At 42.7% G+C, this 24110-nt stretch overlaps 1 protein-coding gene across 2 annotated transcripts in view; it reads right to left on the minus strand.

Moving 5' to 3' along the window:
* Positions 1-1159: 1159 nt before the first annotated feature.
* Positions 1160-24110, minus strand: part of si:dkeyp-14d3.1 (transmembrane protein 132C) — a 177920-nt gene continuing 154969 nt past the window's right edge. For both annotated transcript variants that reach the window (XM_053869753.1, XM_053869755.1), the window contains 4 exons: positions 18950-19158; positions 10689-10962; positions 3976-4167; positions 1160-2685 (listed from right to left, as the gene is read on the minus strand). In XM_053869753.1, coding sequence (XP_053725728.1) covers positions 1531-2685; positions 3976-4167; positions 10689-10962; positions 18950-19158 — 1830 coding nt within the window. In that variant the 3' untranslated portion in view covers positions 1160-1530. The remainder of the gene's footprint in view (positions 2686-3975; positions 4168-10688; positions 10963-18949; positions 19159-24110) is intronic.

The following is a 24110-nucleotide window of genomic DNA, read 5'->3' on the forward strand; positions in this document are numbered from 1 at the left end:
CATGGAAAATAATGACGCATTTGAATCCAACCATCATTTCTATTCTTAAACTCACTTTGCCTTCAGAGATTTCCAATGTTGTGCAATTACCTGGATGAGAAAGATCATTGTCGCGGAAGGGAACATTCCTCACGTTGGCTGGACTTTTTGTTTTCAAAATATGAGGCCAATGAGTAGTTTCTCCCCCTCCGGGGTTGTTAGGGAGGTTAATGAGACATGAATAATTCTTTATTTCTGAGCTCTTAGAACTTGAAAACAGGCTGTAATGTCACAGCAGTGTATTATGCAGTTATTGAGCACAAGTGCGATCAGTATTCTTCCTGACTCGTGCAGATGTTTGGCATTAAAGGAGATCGTTGCGGTGACTTTTCCTGCTCCCTGAATCATTCTTAAACCTTTTCCATCTATTCATCTCTCCACACAGAAAATAGCACTTTGTTTCAGCCTTTAAGCGACTTGTATTTGCTTTATATTGGTGATTCTATCAACCGATGGTGGTAAAGAAGCAAATGAAGAAAAATGGCCGCCACAAATATGTTTCCAGAGTAGGTTGTAGTGACCATTTGTCAGGGGAAATGCAAGGATCCATATGACCTTAACTCGTTCCTGTAGCCAGCAAGGTACGAGTCAAAAATTGTCACTGTCACACAAAAAGAATCCAGGTTGCAAAGGGTCCTGGACATAATCACGTACCATTTTTCTCCCTTCTTTTTTTTTTTTTAATGAAGTGGAGTTTCCTTTTGTTTCCATTGCGATTTAGTTGTCGTAATTGGGGCAAACGCTGGCGCCATCTTGTGACAGTACGGGGTGAAACAGACGTAGGCAAGCATGACTGAGTTGCTGTGGGAAGTTCTGAGTCAGTAACCCAAGATTTCCATGACTTGTCGATACATTTCATGAAGACGTGTACGTTGAATCTAAACAATCGATCAGGAAGCGATGATCTGACAATAGTCCGAGGGTGAAGGGTCAGACGGAGAAAGTGGGGGACACTGACGGATAACACGCGAGTCTTAGAATGACACCCTAAAATATAAACAAAGGGCAAGTCTTATCTCAGTTGCTCCTCTGTGCTATTGTGATACGTTGGTTATGAACTTCAGCATCGTACCACCTCAGAATGACCTTGAGGAATCACACTTAGAGGAAACACTTACAAAAACAAACATTTAATGAGCACACATATCAGGAACATCTACCGTTTCATCTTTTAAAGTCGTCATCAGAGTTGCTTCAGTTACACGTCCGTAACTCGATTGTGTTTTAACCCTGTTTTCTTCGTCATAATAAAAGGTTGATACAAATGATCTGATAAACACTTTAAACAAAGAGGTGCCTCCAGACATCCTTGGTAGTTGTTTTCACGAAGTGAGTCACCTTGCCAGTCAGGGTGATGGTCCATGATTCGGATACGACCCTTTGGCAGTTTGGCATCATCTTAAATGGAGTTTCTCGAAAGGTCATGTTCTATTTCAGACTGATATATATATATATATAAAAGGCAAACAGGTGAGTTTGATACACAAAATATTATGCCATCTCTTTTAAAGCGCTGTCGTTCAATCGCTCCATATAATTGCGCAACTCCTTGGAGTCCTCCAGTTCCACGTCCTGGCAAACCCACTGGATGTCCGGCGTGTGGCCCCCAGTCAGTGTGTTCACGGTGGGGTAGCTACAGTCTGAAGGGATCGTGGTGAATGTGGTGAACTTGACACGTTTTCTCTTGGTGGTTGGCGAGTCCCCCTTGCTGTCCTTCACCAAGCAGGAGCTGTCCATCCCTCTGTGCACCTGAGTCTGGACGTTTTTCTGTCCGGATCCTCCGTTCAGCAAGTGGCTGCCTTCCTCCAGTCCGCTGCTCGAGTCGATCATTGAGGTGTGCTCCTCCTGCTGCGGCGACAAACTGATTTGGCTCTCCAGCAGCTCGGCTTCATTGCCGAGCCACACCCAGTCATGCGCGTGGTTCAGGCTCTCCTGGCCCTCGATGGTCAGCTCCTTGTGACGGTACTTAAGAGTGTAGGAGATGCAGTTTATGAGAAACACCAAGATGGCCAGGCAGAAGACCCCCAGCAAGGCATACATCCCGATCTCTAGGTCTGTGAGCCCTCGTGAGGTCTGAGCGAGGTCGTCGTCCAGGTTGCGTCCGCGGGGAAGATCCACTTGGGCGGGAAAGTCGGCGAAATCAATCGGTGCATTCTGGCTGCCGTCATCGGAAAGTTTATCTCCGCCAGGTCGCCGCATGATTGTGCTCCTCGTCGTGGTGGCTCTCCTCAACACCCCGTCCTCCATGTCGGAGACGGAGCTACCAAAATAGCGGTTGTCGAAACCAGACTGGGGCCGCCCTCCGTTCTCCATCTCGTCCCCATCCGTGACATAATCACTGCTCCCTCCTCTCGCACTGTCGCTGTAGCCAAACTTCACCCTGACGTTGCAGTTTCCCGCCGCCAGAACACTCCGACGCTTAAGCTTCTGACAGATTTCGCAAACGGTCATCTCCACCCTGATGAGAAGACCTTGTCCCTCCGCCTCCGTCACGATGACAGGCCATTTCCACGAGGGGTCCCGATGCACCGTCACCACCTCCTCGGCCAGGGAGGTGGCTGTCAGGACAAAAAAGTCTGGGTTGTAGAGGTCCAGAGGCGCCACGGAGCCGTCACTGAACTGCAGCCAGGCGCTGATCAAGGCCTCCTGCGGACACAGCACACCAATACAAAAGAGGGTCACAGCTTTGGGCGTCACTTGAAAGCAACAGATGGCCACAGTTACTTTAATGCATTAACACATAATTTATTGAAATGACTTTTTTTGCAAAATGAGAACATCAACCAGATGTTGTTTAGATACCCTGGTTGCTGTTGGCAGCTTCCTGCAGGGATGTTGTAAATTAGTCACACGGTGCACACAGATGAACACACACAAATGCACATTTCCTCGAGGTGGAAATTCATATCTGTGAGCCTTGTGAGTGACAGTCGGGGGTGTCACCATTTCTCCGACTACAATTGGGCTTTTTTCTGCGCCTCAGGCTGCTGGTATAGGTACGAACTGGGACGCGCTATTTTTAAAAGATCACTGCATGGGCTTTTGATTAATGGTTTTGTACATCGTGAGCAAGCAGTTTCAGCACTTGTTTTCCTACATGGTTCCCGTCTCTTAAGACTCGCAATATACCGACCTCAAGAAGGAAACGTACCTTCAAAAGACGGGGCTTTCTTTGATGACAAAACGCTTGATTCAATTCCATGAATCCGTTCGACCTAAAATGGTGTGAGTGAAAAGAAAGTATGCAACGCTGTGCTCTGCCTCAAGGGTCAGCCTTTTTGAAGTAAACACGAATGACTCACATGTTCAAAGAAATGAAATGTCCAAGTCAGTGCTGTACAAGTCAATCACAAGCACATTTGTCGATCGGTGCTTTGGTGTGTGCTGCTCCATTGTTCTGCTTCCTAGGAACCACCATCACCGAGGACCTCAAATGGGAGCTGAAACATCAGGTCCCTCATCAGGAAGGCCCTTGAGGCAGCTACGAAAACTACGACTGCCGACGAATTTGCCGGTGGAGTTCTACACGGCCATCATCTCAGACTGCTGAGAAGGTGATCTGTTGCAGCCTGCCACCTCCTCAGGGCCTGTATGTCTCCAGGACCCAAAGATCAGATCAGGATCGGATCAGAACCGACCCTTCTCACCCTGGTCATGGACTGTTTGTTCCTCTTCCCTCTGGCAGGAGGCTACGGTCCATCCAGACAAGAACTCTCCCGTCACAGGAACAGCTTCTTATTTTATTTTATTTTATTGACAGCACTTTATTCCGAAGCACTTTCCTAGTTGGTGGGATCCCCACAGACCATGGCAAGAATTTGGGATTTTAAAAAAAGTTTGATACCGTTTTTATAACACAGTGTATTAGATTTCCGCGTTTGTGTATAGATGTCATGTTCCAATCCCAGACACCAATGTAGACATCATTATCCTGACCTGTTTGGGGCTCTGCAGGACTTCCTGTGTGGTTGTGGTGGCAAGGATGGCTTTGTTGCTTCCCGGGCTGAGCTGCAGGCTCATAGATAATCCAGTAACAAGCTGGACCCCCAATTCAGTGATGGTGACTTTCTCCTCCACCACAGTGACAGTCTTCTCCGCCAGGATGGAATCTGAGAGAGGGGACAGCACCTGCACGAAGGCAGTGAGACATGCAGGTTGCCATTAAAGAGAGCGAATGTTGCACCTTCAAATACCGTGTGTGGGACATAATTATTACGTGACATAACTTGACATAAACATGACGTGTTTCATAAAGTCTTCATTATTATGAAACAACGTTGCGTGTCCTAGAAACCTACAATCAAAATGTCCTTTCTCTGATATTTTCTCATCACAGCGCTTCAGACAAGACAAATGGCATGTTGTGTTCTGACCTGATGATTCATAATGTTTTTCTATGGCGCATCAGAACTTTCATTTCCTGCCTGGGTCGGTCAACGCTTCTTCCCTTGAGAAATCATCAGGGAAAAGAAATTGCGGCTTAATGGTGAAGTAAACGCAACTTCACAGGCCGCAGACTTTATAAACACAAACTTCTGCTGACCGCTTTTGCTTTGATTGACAAGGGAATCTTTGCAAATGGAAGGGAAGAAAAAAAAACACTGCATCGCCGTGAAGACGTCTCCGACTTGAGCAAAGCAGATTATCACGAATTACAGGTGATTTTAGGAACCGTCTCACTGAGTGTTTCATCTAACATAAAAGGCTCACAAACTTCTGCGCAATATGCAAAATGTTGCAAGAAACCAACTTCTTTATTTTATCTTTTTTCTCAGGCTGTCTACATCAAACAGCAGCGCTGGCTGCCACCCAGTCGCTGCGGCTCTCGCAGGTAGGGATCAATTCTCTTTGATTACGACCGGTAATCCCAGAGAGAGACTCGCTTTGACCCAAAAGGGGGCGGGAAGTCACACTGTGTGAATGATGAATGGTCTGACTTTTTTGTTTTCAAGGCATGGGGTCTGATCATACACCAGTCAGAGATACAGGTTGACCTAGACTTCAGCCCTCCCCATGTCCTCTGCTTTGTATTACGTCTGTCCAAATGAGTGCACTAACATTTTGAGAAGTAGATGCTGAAGCTGGAAAAAAGGTGAAAATTGTCTTGTATTGAGTCGTTGTGCTGGTATGTTCTTTGGGATTTACAAAAGATTTACCCATTCATTTCTATTACATCCGGTCACATGACCAGCTGCAGATTAAAAAGAAAAAAAAAGTGAAATAAATGGACTTTCATGTGTGGTTCATGATGACTTGGCTTATAGATTTAGATTGTTTGATTGATCATCATCATCAAAGTAGTTTTTATCGATTGCCTTGTCTTTATATAGACATGTGACTACTGGGTATTGGAGCAACAGGAATGTTGTTTAATGTGGTTAATTTAGCGACAAACAACGCCAGGGAATTTGCGTAAACACCGTTTTTACTCGTCTCTCTGATGCTGCGGGTCAGAAGAGCCATTTTTGGCTGCAGAGCACTGAGGGAAGGAGTGGGAGGAGCCACAGCGGGGACAGTTCGGAAACACAAACAAACACCTTCACCTTCACCTTCTTCTACCGCTTATCCGGGGTCGGGTCGCGGAGGCAGCATTCGGAGCAGGGAAGCCCAAACTCCCCGGTCCGCACAAACCTCCCCCAGCTCCTCCCGGGGGATCCCGAGGCGTTCCCAGGCCAGACCGGAGACATAATCTCTCCAGCGAGTCCTGGGTCTTCCCCGGGGTCTCCTCCCGGTAGGACATGCCCGGAACGCCTCCCCAGGGAGGCGTCCAGGGGGCATCCGGATCAGATGCCCGAGCCACCTCAACTGGTTCCTCTCGATGTGGAGGAGCAGCGGCTCCACCCCGAGCTCCTCCTGGATGACCGAACTCCTCACCCTATCTCTAAGGGTGCGCCCAGCCACCCTGCAGAGGAAACTCATCTCAGCCGCGATCGCGATTGTATCCGCGATCTCATCCTTTCGGTCATGGCTCGTGTCCATAGGTGAGGGTGGGAACGTAGATCGATCGGTAAATCGAGAGCTTCGTCTTGTGACTCAGCTCCCTCTTCACCACGACGGTCCGATACAGCGACCGCATCACTGCTGCCGCTGCACCAACCCGTCTATCAATCTCACGCTCCCCTTTTCCCTCACTCGAGAACAAGACCCCGAGATACTTAAACTCCACCACTTGGGGCAAGAACTCTCCACTGACCTGGAGAGAGCAAACCACCTTATTCCGGTCGAGAACCATGGCCTCCTCGAGAAAGGCACAAACAAACAAAAAATGGAAATTAAGAATTCGAAAACACTTTTTTCCCCGAACACAATATTCTATCCAATCCATATTCACTCCCGAGTCATAATTTATTGACGTTATGAAGGTAGATTTTTGCCTCCTATACTGATGACAAAGGCAGCCTTCAATGTAGGTCTTCCAGTGGGGTAAAAAACGGCAATGGCAATTGCCACATTGTGTCATGTAGAAGAAAAGGCCATCCCATGTCTTACCTCACCCCAACCTCCGTCTTTTTTTTATGTGGCACGTTGCCCACGGTGCCAGGATATGCTATTGAAGGCAGGTCACTGGCTACAATTGGAAACCTTATGCTTCAACATGCAACGCAGAAGGCTGCCTTTCGTGTCAGCATAGGACGCAAAGGTCCTCTTTCCCAACGTCAATATATCACGCCATGGGAGTGAGGAGGTGTTACAGCTCTCTTGGGTCCCTACTTGTCTTTTGTGGAAATGATGATATAGATGACTTTAAATGTGGAAAACTGTAGGAAAACGGTAGTGTCCACTGGACATCAGGCAGTAACCATAACACACCAGGTCGATAACCACGCTCATTTTGCCTCATTGCCTCATCTAAATAATAAAGCAGAAGTATGCTATTTTTCCTGATGAATAACAGCCCATTAGTGTGATTAATTGTGATTAATTTTTAATCGACTGACAGCACTATTTATCCCTCCTTTAGTGAGTTTCCATAGTTATTTGCTAGACTCTTTTCCTGGGGCTGGAAACAGTGTGAAAACTCTAGAGGCAGGGTGAGAAACCCATGATCCTGCTGCGCTTTCACTCGCTGAGGTATAAGGTGCCGATTGCTCAAGGACGTTTCCCAGGTGATGAATGCTGACACGGACCAGCACCGAACCACGCATGCAAGTACAAACGTCAGAACTACGTAAAGAAATATCTGAAGGTTATCAAAGGTTTTGTGGACTGGCTGCTCCAGAGTGACTCTTGACAGATCAGATGGATGAAGCCTGGATTAGTAGCAGACACAAGGCTCAAGCTACATTCAGAGGCCATGCCAGGTTGAAGTTCTGTTATGGGCTGCTGCTATAACAGATGTGGCACTTTTCAGTTGGGCTCAAATGAACTCCTCCTATTGGTGACTGGTGACACCTATGTAAGCTGAGCTCCACTTTCTGCAGGACAGTGACACACTGCAACTAAAAATCTTTTTTAAACCTCATTCTGTGTCTCAGAAATGCATTTCTGAGTCTCTCCAGCTCCTCAACACCTCCGGAACAATCTATGACTCACCTGAAAACACCTGTCTTCTGTAATCACATTTTCCCCGACAGCACCATCTGTTACTGTCCTCTAAATAAACCACTCCTGTTTCATCACGAATCATCTTTAGGCTCCCAGTACAAAGGAGATGGATTTAACAGACGGCGCGGTCGAACGGGTGTCACAGCCACTCGCCAGCAGCTCGGTCTTAGGCTGGGCTTCCCCCAAAAACAGCTTTCTCTTGTAAGATCACGATCTTGTAAAAAGAAACAAGCGGTTCAACACTGTCTTGTCAGTTAAATTTGCTGAAAATCACACATGGGTTTCTCAAGAAAGGGAGTCATCAGTGTTGGATTTCTCCTCCTCCATGTGCCTATTCCAGGCTTCTTAAGCCTCGTATTTGTGTCCTTAAACTGCACCTCATAAGTGTCTCTATCTTGTATTGTGCAGTACTTCAACTTGTCTTCAGTCACTGTTGAAGTACCTGAGTGCTGAATTTTCTTCTCATCTTGGCAACACAGATTCTCACAAAGGAATGGTCCTTTTTCCTCTTAAATTTCTCTGAATCCATTACTGCTTCTTGAGTGTCAGTTTTTCCCATGCTTTTATTTTTGTGATTCCCAGTTGTTCCTTTGTTTCCGTTTCCCCTCCAGCTTTCCGAGCGACACAGCTGGTGTGCATTTGATCATCAGACTTTCCACGGGTATCAACCCCTCGACGCCAGCTTGTGTTGCCAGATGGTTGCTTTTGCGTCCTCACAGTAAACTCTCTCGACCCGCGTTCCTCTCATGTTTCTGAATATTCTAAATTCTGTGCGCACTTGATTTCCTTTACAGCTGCCCCCTTAGTTCTTGTTCTTCTCGCTTGAACTGAGGGTTGGCTTTGATAGATGAGATTTTCAAATAAAGTTCACTTAACAGGCCTAATTTTGTGGTAAAAGTTCTGTAAAATTATTATTATTCTTTTTTTAATAAATACTAAGAAACACAATATCCAAAATTGTAACATGTAATTTAGACAGGATACATCTTTGAAATGACATGATAAATTAGCTTGGAAAAATACATTAACACAGTTTCCTATATGTGTATTAGTTTCTTCTTCTTGTCACAGTGATTATTATTTGCTTGTTATTAAATTTATTTTGCTAGTTTCTACCTTAATCCAGCACCTTCCTCAAAATCAATCCCAGTAACACGTGTTACTCAGTTAACTACAACATTAGAATAGTAGAAATATTTACATTGATTTAAATTGAATAATTAAAATGCAACATTTTATTATTTGAAACTTTGCTCGTATTTTTTGAAAAAGCCAGAGCATGAGACTCAAACTTTAACTCAAGATGTTTCGTAAATATAGCCTTTTTTTAGTGAATAAAAAAGCTATTTTTTTTGTTTTTATTTTTAGCAAAGTATCTTCATTCATCTGTTATTTATTTGTAGTGATGTACAGCACATCTTGTGTCATCCTGTCTGTGACAGCGGTGCAACTTCATTTTCTTGGTCCTTTTTTCATTTTCATTCAGCGTGAGTTCAAAACATGAAGGACGAAGACAACATTCTGATGGAGGCAACAATAAAGTTGCCCGTATCTCGGCCTATTATGATGAGCCGCACCAGCGCCTGAAAAGGATTGAGAGAATCCTTCGGAATTTAAAAATGCTTTGTCTCTGGGAATTAATGTCATGTTTATTCACTCTGGCCTGGCGCCCTTGTCTGTGCTGAAATGTGCTTCATTATTAACAAAAGACACAAGGAACCAAACAACCTTGGATGTAGGAATTCATTTCATCGTCGCTCACGATTATTGTTTCGGACTGAGCCTTTGAAATACTTGCTGTTATGATGGTGGCATCATCTGTTGTGAGACAAAAGGTTGTAATAGTGGAAAGAAATACAACAAAACTAGAAAGGTACTGGGACAGTGCTTACCTCCAGTGCTTGATTTTAATGTTTGTATTCATGTACAATGTTATTGCCCTGCATGGATTTCCACTACATAATCCATTGTAAATAAGGTGGCAATAACAGACACAGAAGACTAGAACCGACAAAACTTTCAAAGCATTGGTAAATCAAACTTTTGGCAGCATAATTGAGTGAAAGTCAACTTCAGAGGTTGCATTGTGTGACAAGTTTGTTGGCACTAACAGAAAACAATGGAGAAATCTTTTATTTTTTTTAAATCTCTGATAACTGAAAACAAAGCAACACTTCTAAACCCCTTTCCAACAGACTAGTGATGGATTGCTGAGGGTTCGTGAAGCAGTGTGCACATTTTCAGAGCTCACTAGATGGCACTCTTTGTGTAAAAATCTTTGAAAACTCACATAATTTATAAACAGAGTGCGCCACCTTCTGAACTCTGAAAATTACTACACTGTTTCATGAAACTACACTGAGTGAGCTGACTTTGAGCATAATGTTCGGTGTCTGTAAGACAAGACAGCCTTGAACCACTGAATATTTATAAAACAGTCGACAACAATAGATAAAGAAAAAGGCAACTTTCCACCGAAATATTTAACAATACAAGTCGTGCATATTAAAATAGCCAGTAAATATAGCAAGATGCCTCCAGTATGATCAAATTCTGGAGTCGCATTCATTCGTATTTGGACCATGTGCACACCTGTTAAGGCCGTCACACACTGTTTCATGAAGCCTCACCAGCCCATCGCTAAGTTATACAAACTAATAAGTTTGTCCATTTTTGAGTTTTTCTGTTAGCTATAACTTGATAGCCATAACACTATCAGTGAATGCCCAATGGGGCTATAGCTCAAAAGCTATATTGTAGTGATGGGTAGATGAGGCATCATGAAACAGTATTGCAGGGTTGATGAAACAATTTCTGAGGCCAGTAGATGGCGCTATTGCTTTAGAAATGATGTGAGGTTTAGTTGTTCAAGTCCAAACATTTTACGGCAGGCAGTGCCATCTGGTGGCCTCTGAAAATCAGGACACTGTTTCATGAAGCCTCATCTACCCATCAATGTCACATAGAGCTCTGTAGGTCATTTACGCTCTACTAACCGCAGTGTCAGAGTGTCAGTAAATGACATGACTGCTGTGGAATTGATTCGTCTGTAAACAGAAGAACTATATAAAAATGAACACAAGTTTCGGAGCTACATTACGTACCTGAATGGTGGTCATGCCTGTGTCTCGTCCCACCAGTATCCATCGGTCCAGCAGTTGAGCGATCAGCTGGTTTTCAACCTTCACAAATTCCCACACCAACTCCGTGATGTCCACCTGCCAGTCAGTGCCGAGCATGTAGCTGGTCTGGCTTCTGGAGTTGGCCGACTCGGCGATAAAGTGAGTCAACACCCGGACCGTGGCGTGCTGGTACTGCAGGGCGCAGGTTCTTCCTCGCCTGTCTTCATCATCCTCATCCTCGCTGTTCCGTGCCGACCTGGCAATTAGAAAGGAAAAAAAAGCCTGAAAATCTACAACCCCTTCTCTCTGGCAGATTTGCAAGGCTGAACTTTGCGGCGCTTGGGCGCCGTCCAGAATCAATTTCACTCAAAACCACAAATAATTCTGCCTCACAATTAAATATGGTTATTAGATTGATAGCCGCAGCTAAATTACAATCTTAATGGGGAATATCCTCCGTCGTGTCGACTCTGTGCTACTGGGTCATTAGATAAAATCCCTCAGTAAAGATAATTTTGGTTAAAAGTATTTTAATATCTCTGCAAGACAATACTCTAACGCATTATCTCAAGTATGAATGAGTCCAGAAAAGCTATTCCCATCGCTCCCTTAGAACTTTATTGATTTCCTGAGACCACAAAGCCGACGTCTCCTCAACTGCTCCTCAACTAACACAGGCTGACGTTGGACTCCACTGTTGGTGTCACAACAACTGCATTTCTTATTTCATCTCGACATAGAAGACATTCTGGGTGTTTTGAAGCAGCGAATAAACGCTGTTTTGCCTCACGAGTCTGACACACTTGGTCACTATAGAGAGATTTGTAAAGGTGGTTTGTCACCGAAGCCACTCATGGTGTACTTGACTGCGGACCCACTTCTTAATCTCATCATCATTATTTGCTCCTCTGGCGTCGTCGTGCGCACAAAAGCACCCGCCAGCCGAGGTCGAGATCATGATAAAGCGGAAAAGAAAAGACATTAATCTCCGACTGTTTTTCTGGAGATTATCCGCTCTGCTTGTCTCTTTCTGTCGGAATCCTGAGAGAAATCTGATTGCATGCAAAGCTACCAGAATAAAGATGTCTACTGCAAATAAAAAAAAAAAAAAGTTGAAAGCCTGCTGAGATTCAGAATGAAGAGCTTAAAATATTTAATGGCAGAACCAAATTCGCACGCCACCGATGGACGGCTGATCAAACAGGACATTGTTGCTTTGGAATAATCTGACAGGGCTAAGTCTGACACGTTTCTTGTCAGGTTGATGTGCAAAACAGAAATTCCATTTTTGAATATTTCTCTTCATAGAAAATATTTTCCCCACAAAATGCGTTTCTTTCTTTTACTTTCGTCCAGATAACTGAAATACTCAAGTTTCGACTTGAGTATTTGAATGAGTATTTCAATTTCTCTTTATAGAAAATATTTTCCCCACAAAATATGTTTATTTCTTTTACTTTCGTCCAGATGACTGAAATACTCAAGTTTTGACTTCAGTATTTGAATGAGTATTTGAATGAGTATTTCAATTTCTCTTTATCGAAAATATTTTCCCCACAAAATATGTTTATTTCTTTTACTTTCGTCCAGATGACTGAAATACTCAAGTTGTGACTTGAGTATTTGAATGAGTATTTGAATGAGTATTTCAATTTCTCTTTATCGAAAATATTTTCCCCACAAAATACGTTTATTTCTTTTACTTTCGTCCAGATGACTGAAATACTCAAGTTTCGACTTGAGTATTTGAATGAGTATTTGAATGAGTATTTCAATTTCTCTTTATAGAAAATATTTTCCCCACAAAATAAGCTTATTTCTTTCACTTTCGTCCAGATGACTGAAATACTCAAGTTTTGACTTGAATATTTGAATGAGTATTTGAATGAGTATTTCAATTTCTCTTTATCGAAAATATTTTCCCCACAAAATACGTTTCTTTCTTTTACTTTCATCCATATAACTGAAATACTCAAGTTTCGACTTGAGTATTTCAATGAGTATTTGAATGAGTATTTCAATTTCTCTTTATAGAAAATATTTTCCCCACAAAATAAGTTTATTTCTTTTACTTTCGTCCATATAACTGAAATACTCAAGTTTCGACTTGAGTATTTGAATGAGTATTTGAATGAGTATTTGAATGAGTATTTAAATGAGTATTTCAATTTCTCTTTATAGAAAATATTTTCCCCACAAAATAAGCTTATTTCTTTCACTTTCGTCCATATAACTGAAATACTCAAGTTTTGACCTGAGTATTTCAATGATAGGCCAATGACAGGGGGATCAGCATTTGCCTATTGCAAGGCACTGACTTGTTTCTAGTTTCGAAGCTGGACCCCATTTTCAAAACGAGAACTAGAGGTTCACTAGAAGAGATCCTCATGCATTTTCTGCGGCGCAGATAGCACCAGTGCACCCGCGGCTTACAGACTGGTGCGTCTTATGTACGAAAGTGCGGCTAATATTCCGGTGCGCTCTGTCGTCTGGAAAATACGATACATATTGTAGGGATGATGTCTGTCAACTCGACAAGAAAGATGCAAAAATATATTTATAATAAAATCCATTTTAATTCCAGAAAACAAACTCAGTTTTCTGCAAGAGAGGACGCGGAAGTTTCAGAAAACTGTACACGGTGTGAGGTTGTGCACCTCAGTAACCTCTGAAAACATCAGACGTAAATGAATATGAGCTTGTCTTCCAAGTGAATGATATAAAAGGTGTCAGTATTGGGCTGCTGACTCATGTCACTGATGAAAGGTGTTGAGTGAACTCAGACAGAATTGGGATTATACTTATACTTATATATCACGCAGTGAAAAGTTCATTTGATCAAATAAAAAAAGAGTTGATTTTGATTCTGCATGAATTAACTCGCCTGTTCTTTTCAGTTTGCTGCGTTGGATGTATTTCCTGTGAAACTGAAATTGCTTTGCTCGTCTTGTTTAAAATGAATAAGAGATGAAAGCCTGCAGACTTTATAGATGTTTTCTCAGAATTAAACAAATAATCAAGGCTGCAGACGCCTGGATAGAGTGAGCTGACTTTGAGCATAATGTTCGGTGTCTGTGAGACAAGACAGCCTTGAACCACTGAATATTCATAAGACAGTCGGCAACAATAGATAAAGAAAAAGGCATCTTTCGTTGTCGTGCATATTAAAATAGCCAGTAAATATAGCAAGACGCCTCCAGTATGATCAAATTCTGGAGTCGCATTCATTCGTATTTGGACCATGTGCACACCTGTTAAGGCCGGCACGCAAATATTGGTTTCCAAAATCGTATCTGTCAGTGACCCGACCCATGAAGGCAAAAGGTCTGATGTTATGTCCAACTTTCTGCCACCACCACAGGTGTATTTGCAAATCCCAGAAAGATACGGGAAGGCACCGACGTCCTCGCGTTTGATTGGCTACCTTCCTACCTACCTGAAGGTGCTACCTTCTACTACCATCCTGGGATTCGCAAATTTGCTCACGGCAGTTCGAGAAGAGAAATATAACAGTAAATAAATGATAGTCTCCACTCGCGTAACTACAGTTCGCCGCACTGACATATGAATTGATGGACGGTCAAAATGAGTATTTTGTCAAAACATCCTCAACTGTTTCCCTGATTCTCAGTCGGACCACTATAGTGGCCGCGAAAGCTCACAGCTAATGCAAAACACCGCAACTCATGCTAACACTGAAACATAACATGAACTCAAGGCGCAGAGCCACGTAATGTTGTGTTGTAGCGTTTGAATTTGTTGTGGCTTTTGCAGATGTGTTGTGAGTTAATGCTGTGTTTCACTGTTTGCATTTGTTGTGGCTTTTTAGTAAGTTAGCTTCTTAATTCGCTCCGTCCATGTCACTGTTTTTGTCGAGAGATTTTCGGTCGGAAATGTTGAACAGACTGGCCTCTACCATCTTTTGAGCCGATGATCGGGACACATTCACTCCTAACACTGGTTAATCGACACTATCAGGTGTGTACCATCCTTAGTTGGGAAGGAGCAAAGTCGTGACAAAAACAGCCTGACTGTCGCGGATGCAGGTTTAGCATTTTCCCGAGACCATGTCCTTCCGTATCGTCCTCATCCTGTTACCCTCTCCCATCACGTCTGTGCCCTTCCGCACACTGAATCATCTCCACACCCGTTCTCTTTAAAGTCAATTTACATGCAGCTAATAGCCGGGCGAAACATATTCAGGCCCAAACAAGATGATAGCGAAGTTTCAACCACTTCTGCTGATGCTAATCTGATCTGTCGGTGTGAGCCATCTCAAAATGAAATCTAAGGTTAATCCAATAAACAAATCACAGGCGGCACCAAGAACAACCTGCTTCACAAAGCATCTTTGCTTTCCGCTTCATCTACTTTCAAACAGTTCCGACTTCAGAGAGGATGTTGCATATTAATGTGTTTGTCATGCTTATTTTTGTTGTGCATCATGAATTGTCTGCCATATTTGTTTTGGCATTTTGCTGCATTTTATTTTCTGCTTCAATAACATGACAGAGGTCATTTGTACAGGAATAGGCAGAGCTGTGTCTATATATACAGGAGAGATTCTATCTCAAGACAATGGATGGTTTTGTTGGTTTTAAATATAGCTATCGATTTTTACTCGCTGAGGGAGGAAGCGCCATAAACAAACAGCGGTGAAAGGTGCAGACGGTAGCTCGCTCTGGCTGGCATTGGTTTTAATAGGGGTGTGTTCTACAATGCTTGTGAATTCCTAAAGATAATGTCACATTTTAAGATGCTATGGAGCTAAAAAATATTCAATGGCTTTGTCTTGGGAGGATATAGAAGATATAGACTGAAAACACATTTGTTTGGACTCTGATTTCCTCCACTAGCTTCTTCAATATGTATACATTTTATTCGGCTCGCGAGTCAGAGTGTGTTTAAAGTTTGGGTCCCTCGCGTGATTAAGTTTGACACCCCGGCTCCAGAGTGCTGAGCATGAGGTGCGTCTGTATAATTCAGCAGCCGCAGTGACTGAAGGATGCGGAGGGACAGGATACCCTCCTTTTCATGAGTGCAAGTTCAGAAAGACAGCAAGTGGCGATGTTGTGTTTTAGACATGCAGCAATAGACTTGAAAAATATGGAAAATCTTGAAAAGACTAGTAATGTATGTATGTCTAGATTGTTCTCCACAGTTATGATGCATGTATTTTTTGCCATGAAAGTTGTGAAATTCACACTTTTTTCAGTCCCGTGGTTTGACAGTGACAGGCGATATGTCTCCGATAACTGGGGTTCTTAACCTTTTTGATCTCGGGTCCGGCCTTTCCCCGACCAAATGGACCCGGGTCCCAATCAAGTAATAGAACTAATTAATTACTCTTGATTTCATTTGTGATCAATAACCATATTTAATCTACTTGCACATAAACAAAGCAAAACCTAGTAAAATGAAATGAAACCATGTGATCATCATTTATTTGTCATATATATATATATATATATATGATATATATATATATATATATATATATATATACATGTTATGATATTTAGACATGGTTTTACTATATTAATTTTATTCAGAATTTTCCAATTGTTTTGTCTTTTTTTTCTTTTTTTAGAGAATGTGATGAATATGACTTGCACCTGGTTCTGCTGTTGGTTGGACTTTTCAATGACAAATAAATGATGATCACCATGTGATCATCATTTATTTATTATATATATATATATATATATATATATATATATATATATATATATATATATATATATATATATATTTAAACTCCATAGAAGATATAAGTGAAGTGCAAATAAAAGTATTGCCATTTCAAAACTGCCTCGACAGGTGCTTTCATATTCAGTTTTTATTGTTGGGGAGGCGGCATCACTTTCTTTATGATTTTTTCTTATAAAAAACTTCAACTCCATACTTGTAAACTATCACATATTTGCAGCTGTCAAGTCAATTCAGTGACACACTACTGCCACCACAGGTGGCTAATGTGTTAAAAGTGAGCATCTCGCGACCCTCAGGGCCCAGAGGTGTAAAACAGAAAAACTTCTAGCAGCCCTCAAGGAGGCGCTCGCATCCCAACCATGGGCCCCGGCCCTATGGTTACGAATCACTGTCCTATAACACATCGTAGAACCTCCGAATGTCTGTTTTCTTCCTCCACTTTGGTGCTGTAAGTCAGCGCTCCAGGAGCCCAAGTTGACATTGTTACACCTGCATGAAGAAAGAGACACTTTGGAACTGTCCACCCTGCTGGTAAAGCAGAACCAAAGCGCAGCTGAGAAGTCAACGTCTTTGACAAACATTAGTCGGACGCTGCACCTGTGTCTGTCAAAGTGAGGTGGACCTTGAGATAACTAGAGTCGACACGCCATGATGTATCAGAGTCTCACAGCTTCTCGTTGTAATTACTGAAGATGTGAGGCTGATCGCAGCTCCATCCGTTGAGGGGCTTGCAGTGAACTGGCTGAGGAGCTGGTAGTGATGAGGCCCCATGGGAGACGGCTGACCTCCAGACAGCTCTAATAATGTCCCGTCCCACTGACAACTGAGAGAGCAGTGGTGGCGCTTCCACCTTTAAGGTGGCCATAATGACAGGCTGTTTTGCACAGGTCAGCCTCTTGGTCGCTGAGACTGTCAGTGTGAAGCTGGGGAAAAGACGGGATGCTCCCCACTACTACTCTACGTTACAACATTTACGAGCTCAAGTTGAACACTGTCACTTAAATAATGTATTGTTTTTGCTTTCCGGAGAGTTAATTTTGAAGGGTTTGGACAAAGAGAATCTCTGTTTGCAGGGCTACACTGAGAGGTTATTTCCAGTGTACAGGCAAGTTTAAATTGCTCTGAGACCTCGGCGCCCCTTTGTCAGATTCAGACAAACAAATAAAGCGCCTGTTTATGTTCTTTCATGATCGGCGTTTCCTTCATAAACTTCAGTTTTCCTTCCTCAGCCAAGGCGATATTTTGGTGACTCGGAATCACCCTCACTGTAGGTGTGACTGTGTGAGGGGATACTTCATGTGGTCTGTCCTGGACACCTTTTTATCCCGGGAGTTCCTCACCCTTTGTATCTGGAATGGGCTCCACCTCCTTTCCACCACAGTAAAAAACGACCATACATGAACGAATGAATAATTGATCTTCGGAAGACATATCATATTATATACTTTGACCTTCAGGGGCATCTTCAACCTCATACGTTAAGAGATTGATTGAAGACATGAATAGACATGACCAGTAAGTATTATCTTAAATCACTCTGAGTGCCTTTTAGCGAGACATCAACTATGATAGTTCAATGTCAGCTCACTATGCTATTATTTAGCCAAACAGCTAGGCACTGGGACAGGTCGCGACTCTTGGTCCGATCCATCGCTTCACCTGTTCTGATGGATCCAAATAAGGATGTACTGTACCTGAAGCTAGGATGGGCATGGGGAGAGTCCCGGAGGAGAGACAAAAAAGGTGAAGCACATTCATGCTCTCTTTACGAATGAAACTGTATCCGTCTGTTTCAAACAATGTTACCGTCCCTGATCACTTACTTCCATGTATTCTTTGTGTTAGTGTTGCTGTTCACCAGTATATCCACGAGGGGGAGCAACCCAGAGCCAAAAGTTTATAACTACGATAATGTAGTTATAAACTTTTTAAACGTTATAAAAAAACAAACATGGCGACTGTGGAAGAAGGCGGCAGTGGTCGGTGAAGCCGTTAAATATAGCGCGACTGGAGGACGGAGAAGTTCCACCATTGTTATGTGTTCTTTGTGTCTCATGAGAGCTACATAGTAACAGCAGACAGAAATCTCTGTCCGTATCCGGATTGGTCAATAATAATAGTGCATAAATGGGCCTTATGTTGCCTGCAATTGGGAAGATGCTGTTGTGGGAAGGACAACTTCCTTCCTTCCTTCAAAGATGCCCTTCAAGAAAGGGTGGAGATCCCTCACAAGGGCAATGAGCAAGCACTACGGAGTTGAGATTTGTGTGTCAGAGAACATCTAGCATTTTCTATCCTTCATTCACCAATGAATGGTGTCAGAAGTGGGATGGCCATTGGACACATTCCCATGGGTATGAAGAACCCAAGTGTTGGCTCACTGGTGGAATCATCTGTGTGCTACTTTATCATGGCTCTCCATGTGCTCTCCACTCTTCCCGATATATATATATATATATATATATATATTCGCGTTGGGATTCAATTTAAAAAATATATATACAAGATGGTGGACATGTGTGGCATCATACCTCTGACTGTTGGCCGTGATAGGAACCTTCCATCCTTTAATCTGGCTCAGCTCAGTGTCGGACACTTCGATCTGGAGAGGCAGTCGCGGGATCCACACGTTGAGCTGCAGTTGCGCGCTCAGGTACCCGTAAGTAAAGTTCAGCATCATCTTCACTTTGCCCTTCATCTCTTTCCCATTCACGAAGACGTAGTCGCACCTTTCTGACACCTGCGTGGGAGGAGAAAGCAAGTGATGACATTTAAGTTGAGCTTTTCAGAACGTTGCAGAAGATGACATTCCGCGGCGCGCGAACCGCCGACTGGGCCCTCCAAGTTGATTACAAGACTCGGCTCGTCTCGGTCTGCACTGATGCGCTGCTGTTGTAAGTACTTTGAACAAGATGAAAGCAGCAAGGACAACTTTGAACCTGAGGGAAATCAGGTCAAAGTCTGGCTCTTCTCATGCATTTTTGCCTAAAGCTAACACACGCCAACATAAGGAAAGTAGTTGGGCCAGTCAGTGCTCGATAAAATGACCAAACTCAAAGCCATCTGTTCCCTGACATCCTTCCAAACTGCCAATTTGGTGCGTGTTGGAAGAGACAACAAGGCTGGTGTTCTCTTATTCTTAACTTAAGAAGCTCCCACATATTCCCTCCTTTCAAGCCGTATCACGTCCTTGCAAGCGAGGAGAACAAACTTTATACACAAACTCTCAAGAGGAGCCTTCACACACTCGCAGAGGTAATTAATCGGCATGTCTTCGGCGCCGATAGCCTGTTTTATTTTGGCATTTAGTCAATCCTATTGATCCCATCACATCAACGACTACTAAGGCTAAAGGCAGATGGGAAGAGATGATCAGGATTGAATGTCTTTTTTTGCCTTCCCTCTCTCCTTCAAAGCTATTTCCAGAGCTCCACAAGATGAAACCATAAACAACCATTCATCATGTGGTAGCAGCAGGATTTCCTCTGTGACAGAGAGAAAAACTTAGGTGTGACACATTCCCTTGCTTTGTGTAGGTTCTCGTACATCAACAGGAGAGTAAAACTACCCAAGCCTCCACATGCTGGGGGAAATTGAATGGGTCCAGCCTCGATAAGAAAGAGCCGCGCGTATTGTCAGATTTCCTGCCTTGCATGAGCAGATCAGCACTCAAGAGCCGGCGGGGCAATAAAACTTTTTCCTCACGGGGCAGTCAATTGTGTCGAAGGTCTACCTCAGTTTTATATTGATATTGTCACATCACAACATCTCTGACTGAGTTAAGGTTAAAAACACACTGGTTAAAAACTATTCCTCCTGTAGGACATATTTAATAATGGCTCACTCACACATCGATGACCAACACCAACTGATGGGAAAACTTTTTTTTGTTTTTTTTCTCTTTAATTTATTTTTGTCGTTGTTCTTGTTTGATTTATTAAGTTTTATTTTCATTTGCGCTACCTCTGCCAAGGATTTAATACGTTCCTTTGTCGAGAGAATGGATTGATCAGAAATGGGCTACACTAGAAGTAGTTGTTACAAGTGTAGGTTTCATGGATCAGTGTTCTCGCTCAGAAGGTGGCGCTCTCGGTTTAGAAACATTCAAGGTGTCAGTGAAATGAATAAAGGTTCAATAAAGGTTAAAAAATAAAAATGAACAATTGTCTGAAGCCCAGGATTTTAATGGTGAGTGGCCACCGTGAGTCAGGATCGGAATTAGCAAAAAATTGGGGAACTTTTAAAACTATTAAAACACAACTGAATCGCGAAGGTAAATCTACTTTCATGTAACTGCGGAGACAAAATATGCTACTCTGCGTTGTAAAGGTTGACAGGTCACAGGATGCCCACATGCTCAAATCCACTCACACACTAAATATAAATAAATAAATACATTTTATATTTAATTTTAAATAAATTTGTAGCCTGTAGCAAATAGCCGTTCGGACACGTCATAGCTGTTCCAATGAACAGTCCAGAGTTTTTCCAGATTGGATATATAGTTTGTCAGTCGCGAGCATTTGAACAGTGGTCAGGTTTTGCATTACTTAGAATGGGACTCAATAGCTCTTCAGTACGATGTCACACATTGGCAATAATGGTGCTTCATCGGCTCTTACGGATTTCCTCTGTCAACAAGGTAAACCACTGACTGTAATGTTTCGTTTCCTAATTTTGTTTTGCTGTATCTAGTTCTTACTAGTTTTTTTTAGTATTCACTTTGAACTTACCACAGATTGTCCTATTCATCATATTAAAAAGTGCCTAAAGTGCAACACATTGTTCACAGTTAAATAACTGAGTGTTGAAAAGCTATTTGACAATATGATATTTGGTTGTCCTTTATTGTTTGGTCACTTAAAGCAGATGGTTTCAATATGTAAAGAGGATACAGTCTGCCTTTCCATCTGGTCTGAATTATTAGTTCTTGCAATGATGCACTTTGTCTCACATTAAAATTTTTTTAAATAGTTTTCTGAGGTCTTCATAAGCTACATGAAAGTGCGAAGAAGAAGTGTCGGAAAGATCCACCTACATCGATCTAATGTGTGTAAATGCATGTAAAAATGTTCTACATAACTGAACTCAAGACTTCTGACAGCATCTGAACGACTGGAACTGCTCATACTTAGCATAAAAATGTCACTGCGATGAGAATGATATTGCTCCAGCTATGACCCTGAAACCTCCCATCTTACAGAAATTAAAGACTTGTTTTCCTCCGCCGCCTTGTTGGTGATGCTGCGGGCTAACTGGCCCTTACGTGGCGTAATGAAGCTTCTGAACATCTGTATCAGGGCGGCGTCACTCCCCTGACTGCAGCCAGTCATGGAGAAGATTGGGTTCTGTCAGCACTCACTGGATGAATGTGCGCACTGATAAAGATGTCAGAGGAGTCTCGGCTCCTTATCGGCCTTTTTTGTTCTGCAGTTTTTCTAACAGTGCAGAATCTGAGGAGACTGAAGTGCTTTTGACAGCACTGCTGTCTCAGCCACGGACGCTGGACCCATCACCCACCGAACCCAAGCGTGAGGTTTCAATTAAGACACATGTCCTTGAACGACTTAAAGAAATAGAACTGGATTATCAAGGATGAAGAAGCAAACAAAAAGGGTATATTTCCTGTTTCTTTTCTTTTCTTTTTTTTCAGCTGAAATGGATTTTTGTTGATGTACTTCTTCAGTTGGTATCAACAGGAAGTCAGGGTTGATCTCACAACACTCTTGATGACCTGCAGCTTTTCATCTACAGCTTTACTTTTCCACACTTCCCTCTTTGCAACCACTTTCGCCAGGTTCAACTGAAGGCTGGAGTCTTGATAATATTATATATTTTGAACATTATGGAAACATTCTTTGAGCATGAATAACAATAAATAATAGACATGCTCATGTTCAGATTTTAAAAATCTAATAATAATAATAATAATAATCAAGTATAGCTACCTCTAAAAATATACATTTCCACTTTTACAGTTGTGTGGTAACACCCCCCACTTCACCCTTAGAACCCAACATGAACAACTATTCCGACACAGTGGAATGTCAAGAAGATTCCCTGCTGCGACTTATTCTCTGTATTTCTATGAACTCAGGATTTGTGCTTCAACCACTGACTGAAATCCAGCTGATTCCTGCCTCACTGTTCCTCCTGATCCCTGCTTGCCTTTCCAGCAACACAACCTTATTCTGTGGAATTTTGGACTCTGCCTGACCTGCCCTTGTCATTTCCTGCTTTACTTCAATCTTCCACCTTCTTCTCACCTTCTCAGACAAGTGAGAAGAGGAGGGTGTGACACCGTGGAAGAGGATCGGTCATCATCCGTTGAGGACTAATGAGCCTTGCATTGACTTGTTCAATTGTTAGGGACAGACATTTGCCCCGTGTGTCTTCAGTCATGATGGAGCATTAAGACTGAAGCTATTTTATTTCATTCAAGTTTGGTGTCCACAACTTCCTCCTACTGTGTAAAGCAGAGGTCGGGAACCTATGGCTTGTGAGCCAGACGTGGCTCTTTCGGCGAAGGAGTCTGGCTCTTTGAAAATAAGACCGTCACAACCAAGTGCAGTTTCTCTCATTTCATTACAATGATTCCATCCCGTACGGCCATTAAAATGAAAAGCAAAAAGTGCAAGCAAACTCAGTAACAGTGACTTCCCATGATGCTCTGCAGCCCAGTCAACCAGTCTCAGTTGTTGATCACTATAATATGCTGCTAAGATTGAGCGATCAGACCGATGAAATTACAGTTGTTTTGTTGACATTTATTACACTATAATGCCTGTTTTGGTCCATGTGTATTCTGACTTCTGTTCTGTTCCTGGAGGCGAATTTGTGAATCTTATGATGATGTGAAAACGTCATCTCACGTTGAGATCAGGCTAAACATCTGAGCCAGAGCTGAACAACGTAGCCGAGCAGAGGAAAATGTTTTAAGATAAGTTGTCAATTCTTCAGCAACATAACTACATTTGAATTTGTTTAAGGTTCGGGTTCGGGAGGAGAGGCGTTCTAGCCAATCAGAGCCATCTTCCCCTACCATCCTAGGATTCGCAAACATGCTTCACAGCTGACCCATCGATGATCAACAGCTGACCAGCTGTGGAGGAGGGACCACTGTGATTGGTTGACTGGATGACAAAGCATTATGGGAACAATTCACTGAGTTTATTTAGTTTATTGATCATAGTGACGGCAACAATGCTGCTCTGCCCTATACGATCCTGTTGGTGGCAGCAATGCTTGGATATACACGTAATATCTGACTTACCACCGGGATCGGTTCCGACCAACCGGACGTAAGTTGGATTGGACATAAATCGAATGCCATTCAAAATAGCCGACATGAGGGTAATAGCTACCTATTGTAGTGCTAGATGGCTGTGGGAGAGTGAGATACTGGGAAACTGTGCTGCCGTAACTGTTGTACGCGTTGCCAGACATTGAAAAAAAGAAACATCTGTTGGCATTTGCTGGCCGTGGTTGTAGGTACAGGTGGACGTAAGTGGAGCAGGTCGTAAGTCGGTTACGTGTTACGTTACGTCAGTTACGTGTCCTATACTGCAGTCACGAAAGTTGCACACAGCTTGTCGTCACTGTTTTTTTGATCACTGTTCCACTAATGTTGCTATAATGTTGCTCTAAAATAAATATGAAAAACTCAATATATATTCAATACTCTAAATGTGT

The sequence above is a fragment of the Synchiropus splendidus genome, chromosome 7 (assembly GCF_027744825.2).
Source record: "Synchiropus splendidus isolate RoL2022-P1 chromosome 7, RoL_Sspl_1.0, whole genome shotgun sequence".
Taxonomy (NCBI): domain Eukaryota; kingdom Metazoa; phylum Chordata; class Actinopteri; order Syngnathiformes; family Callionymidae; genus Synchiropus; species Synchiropus splendidus.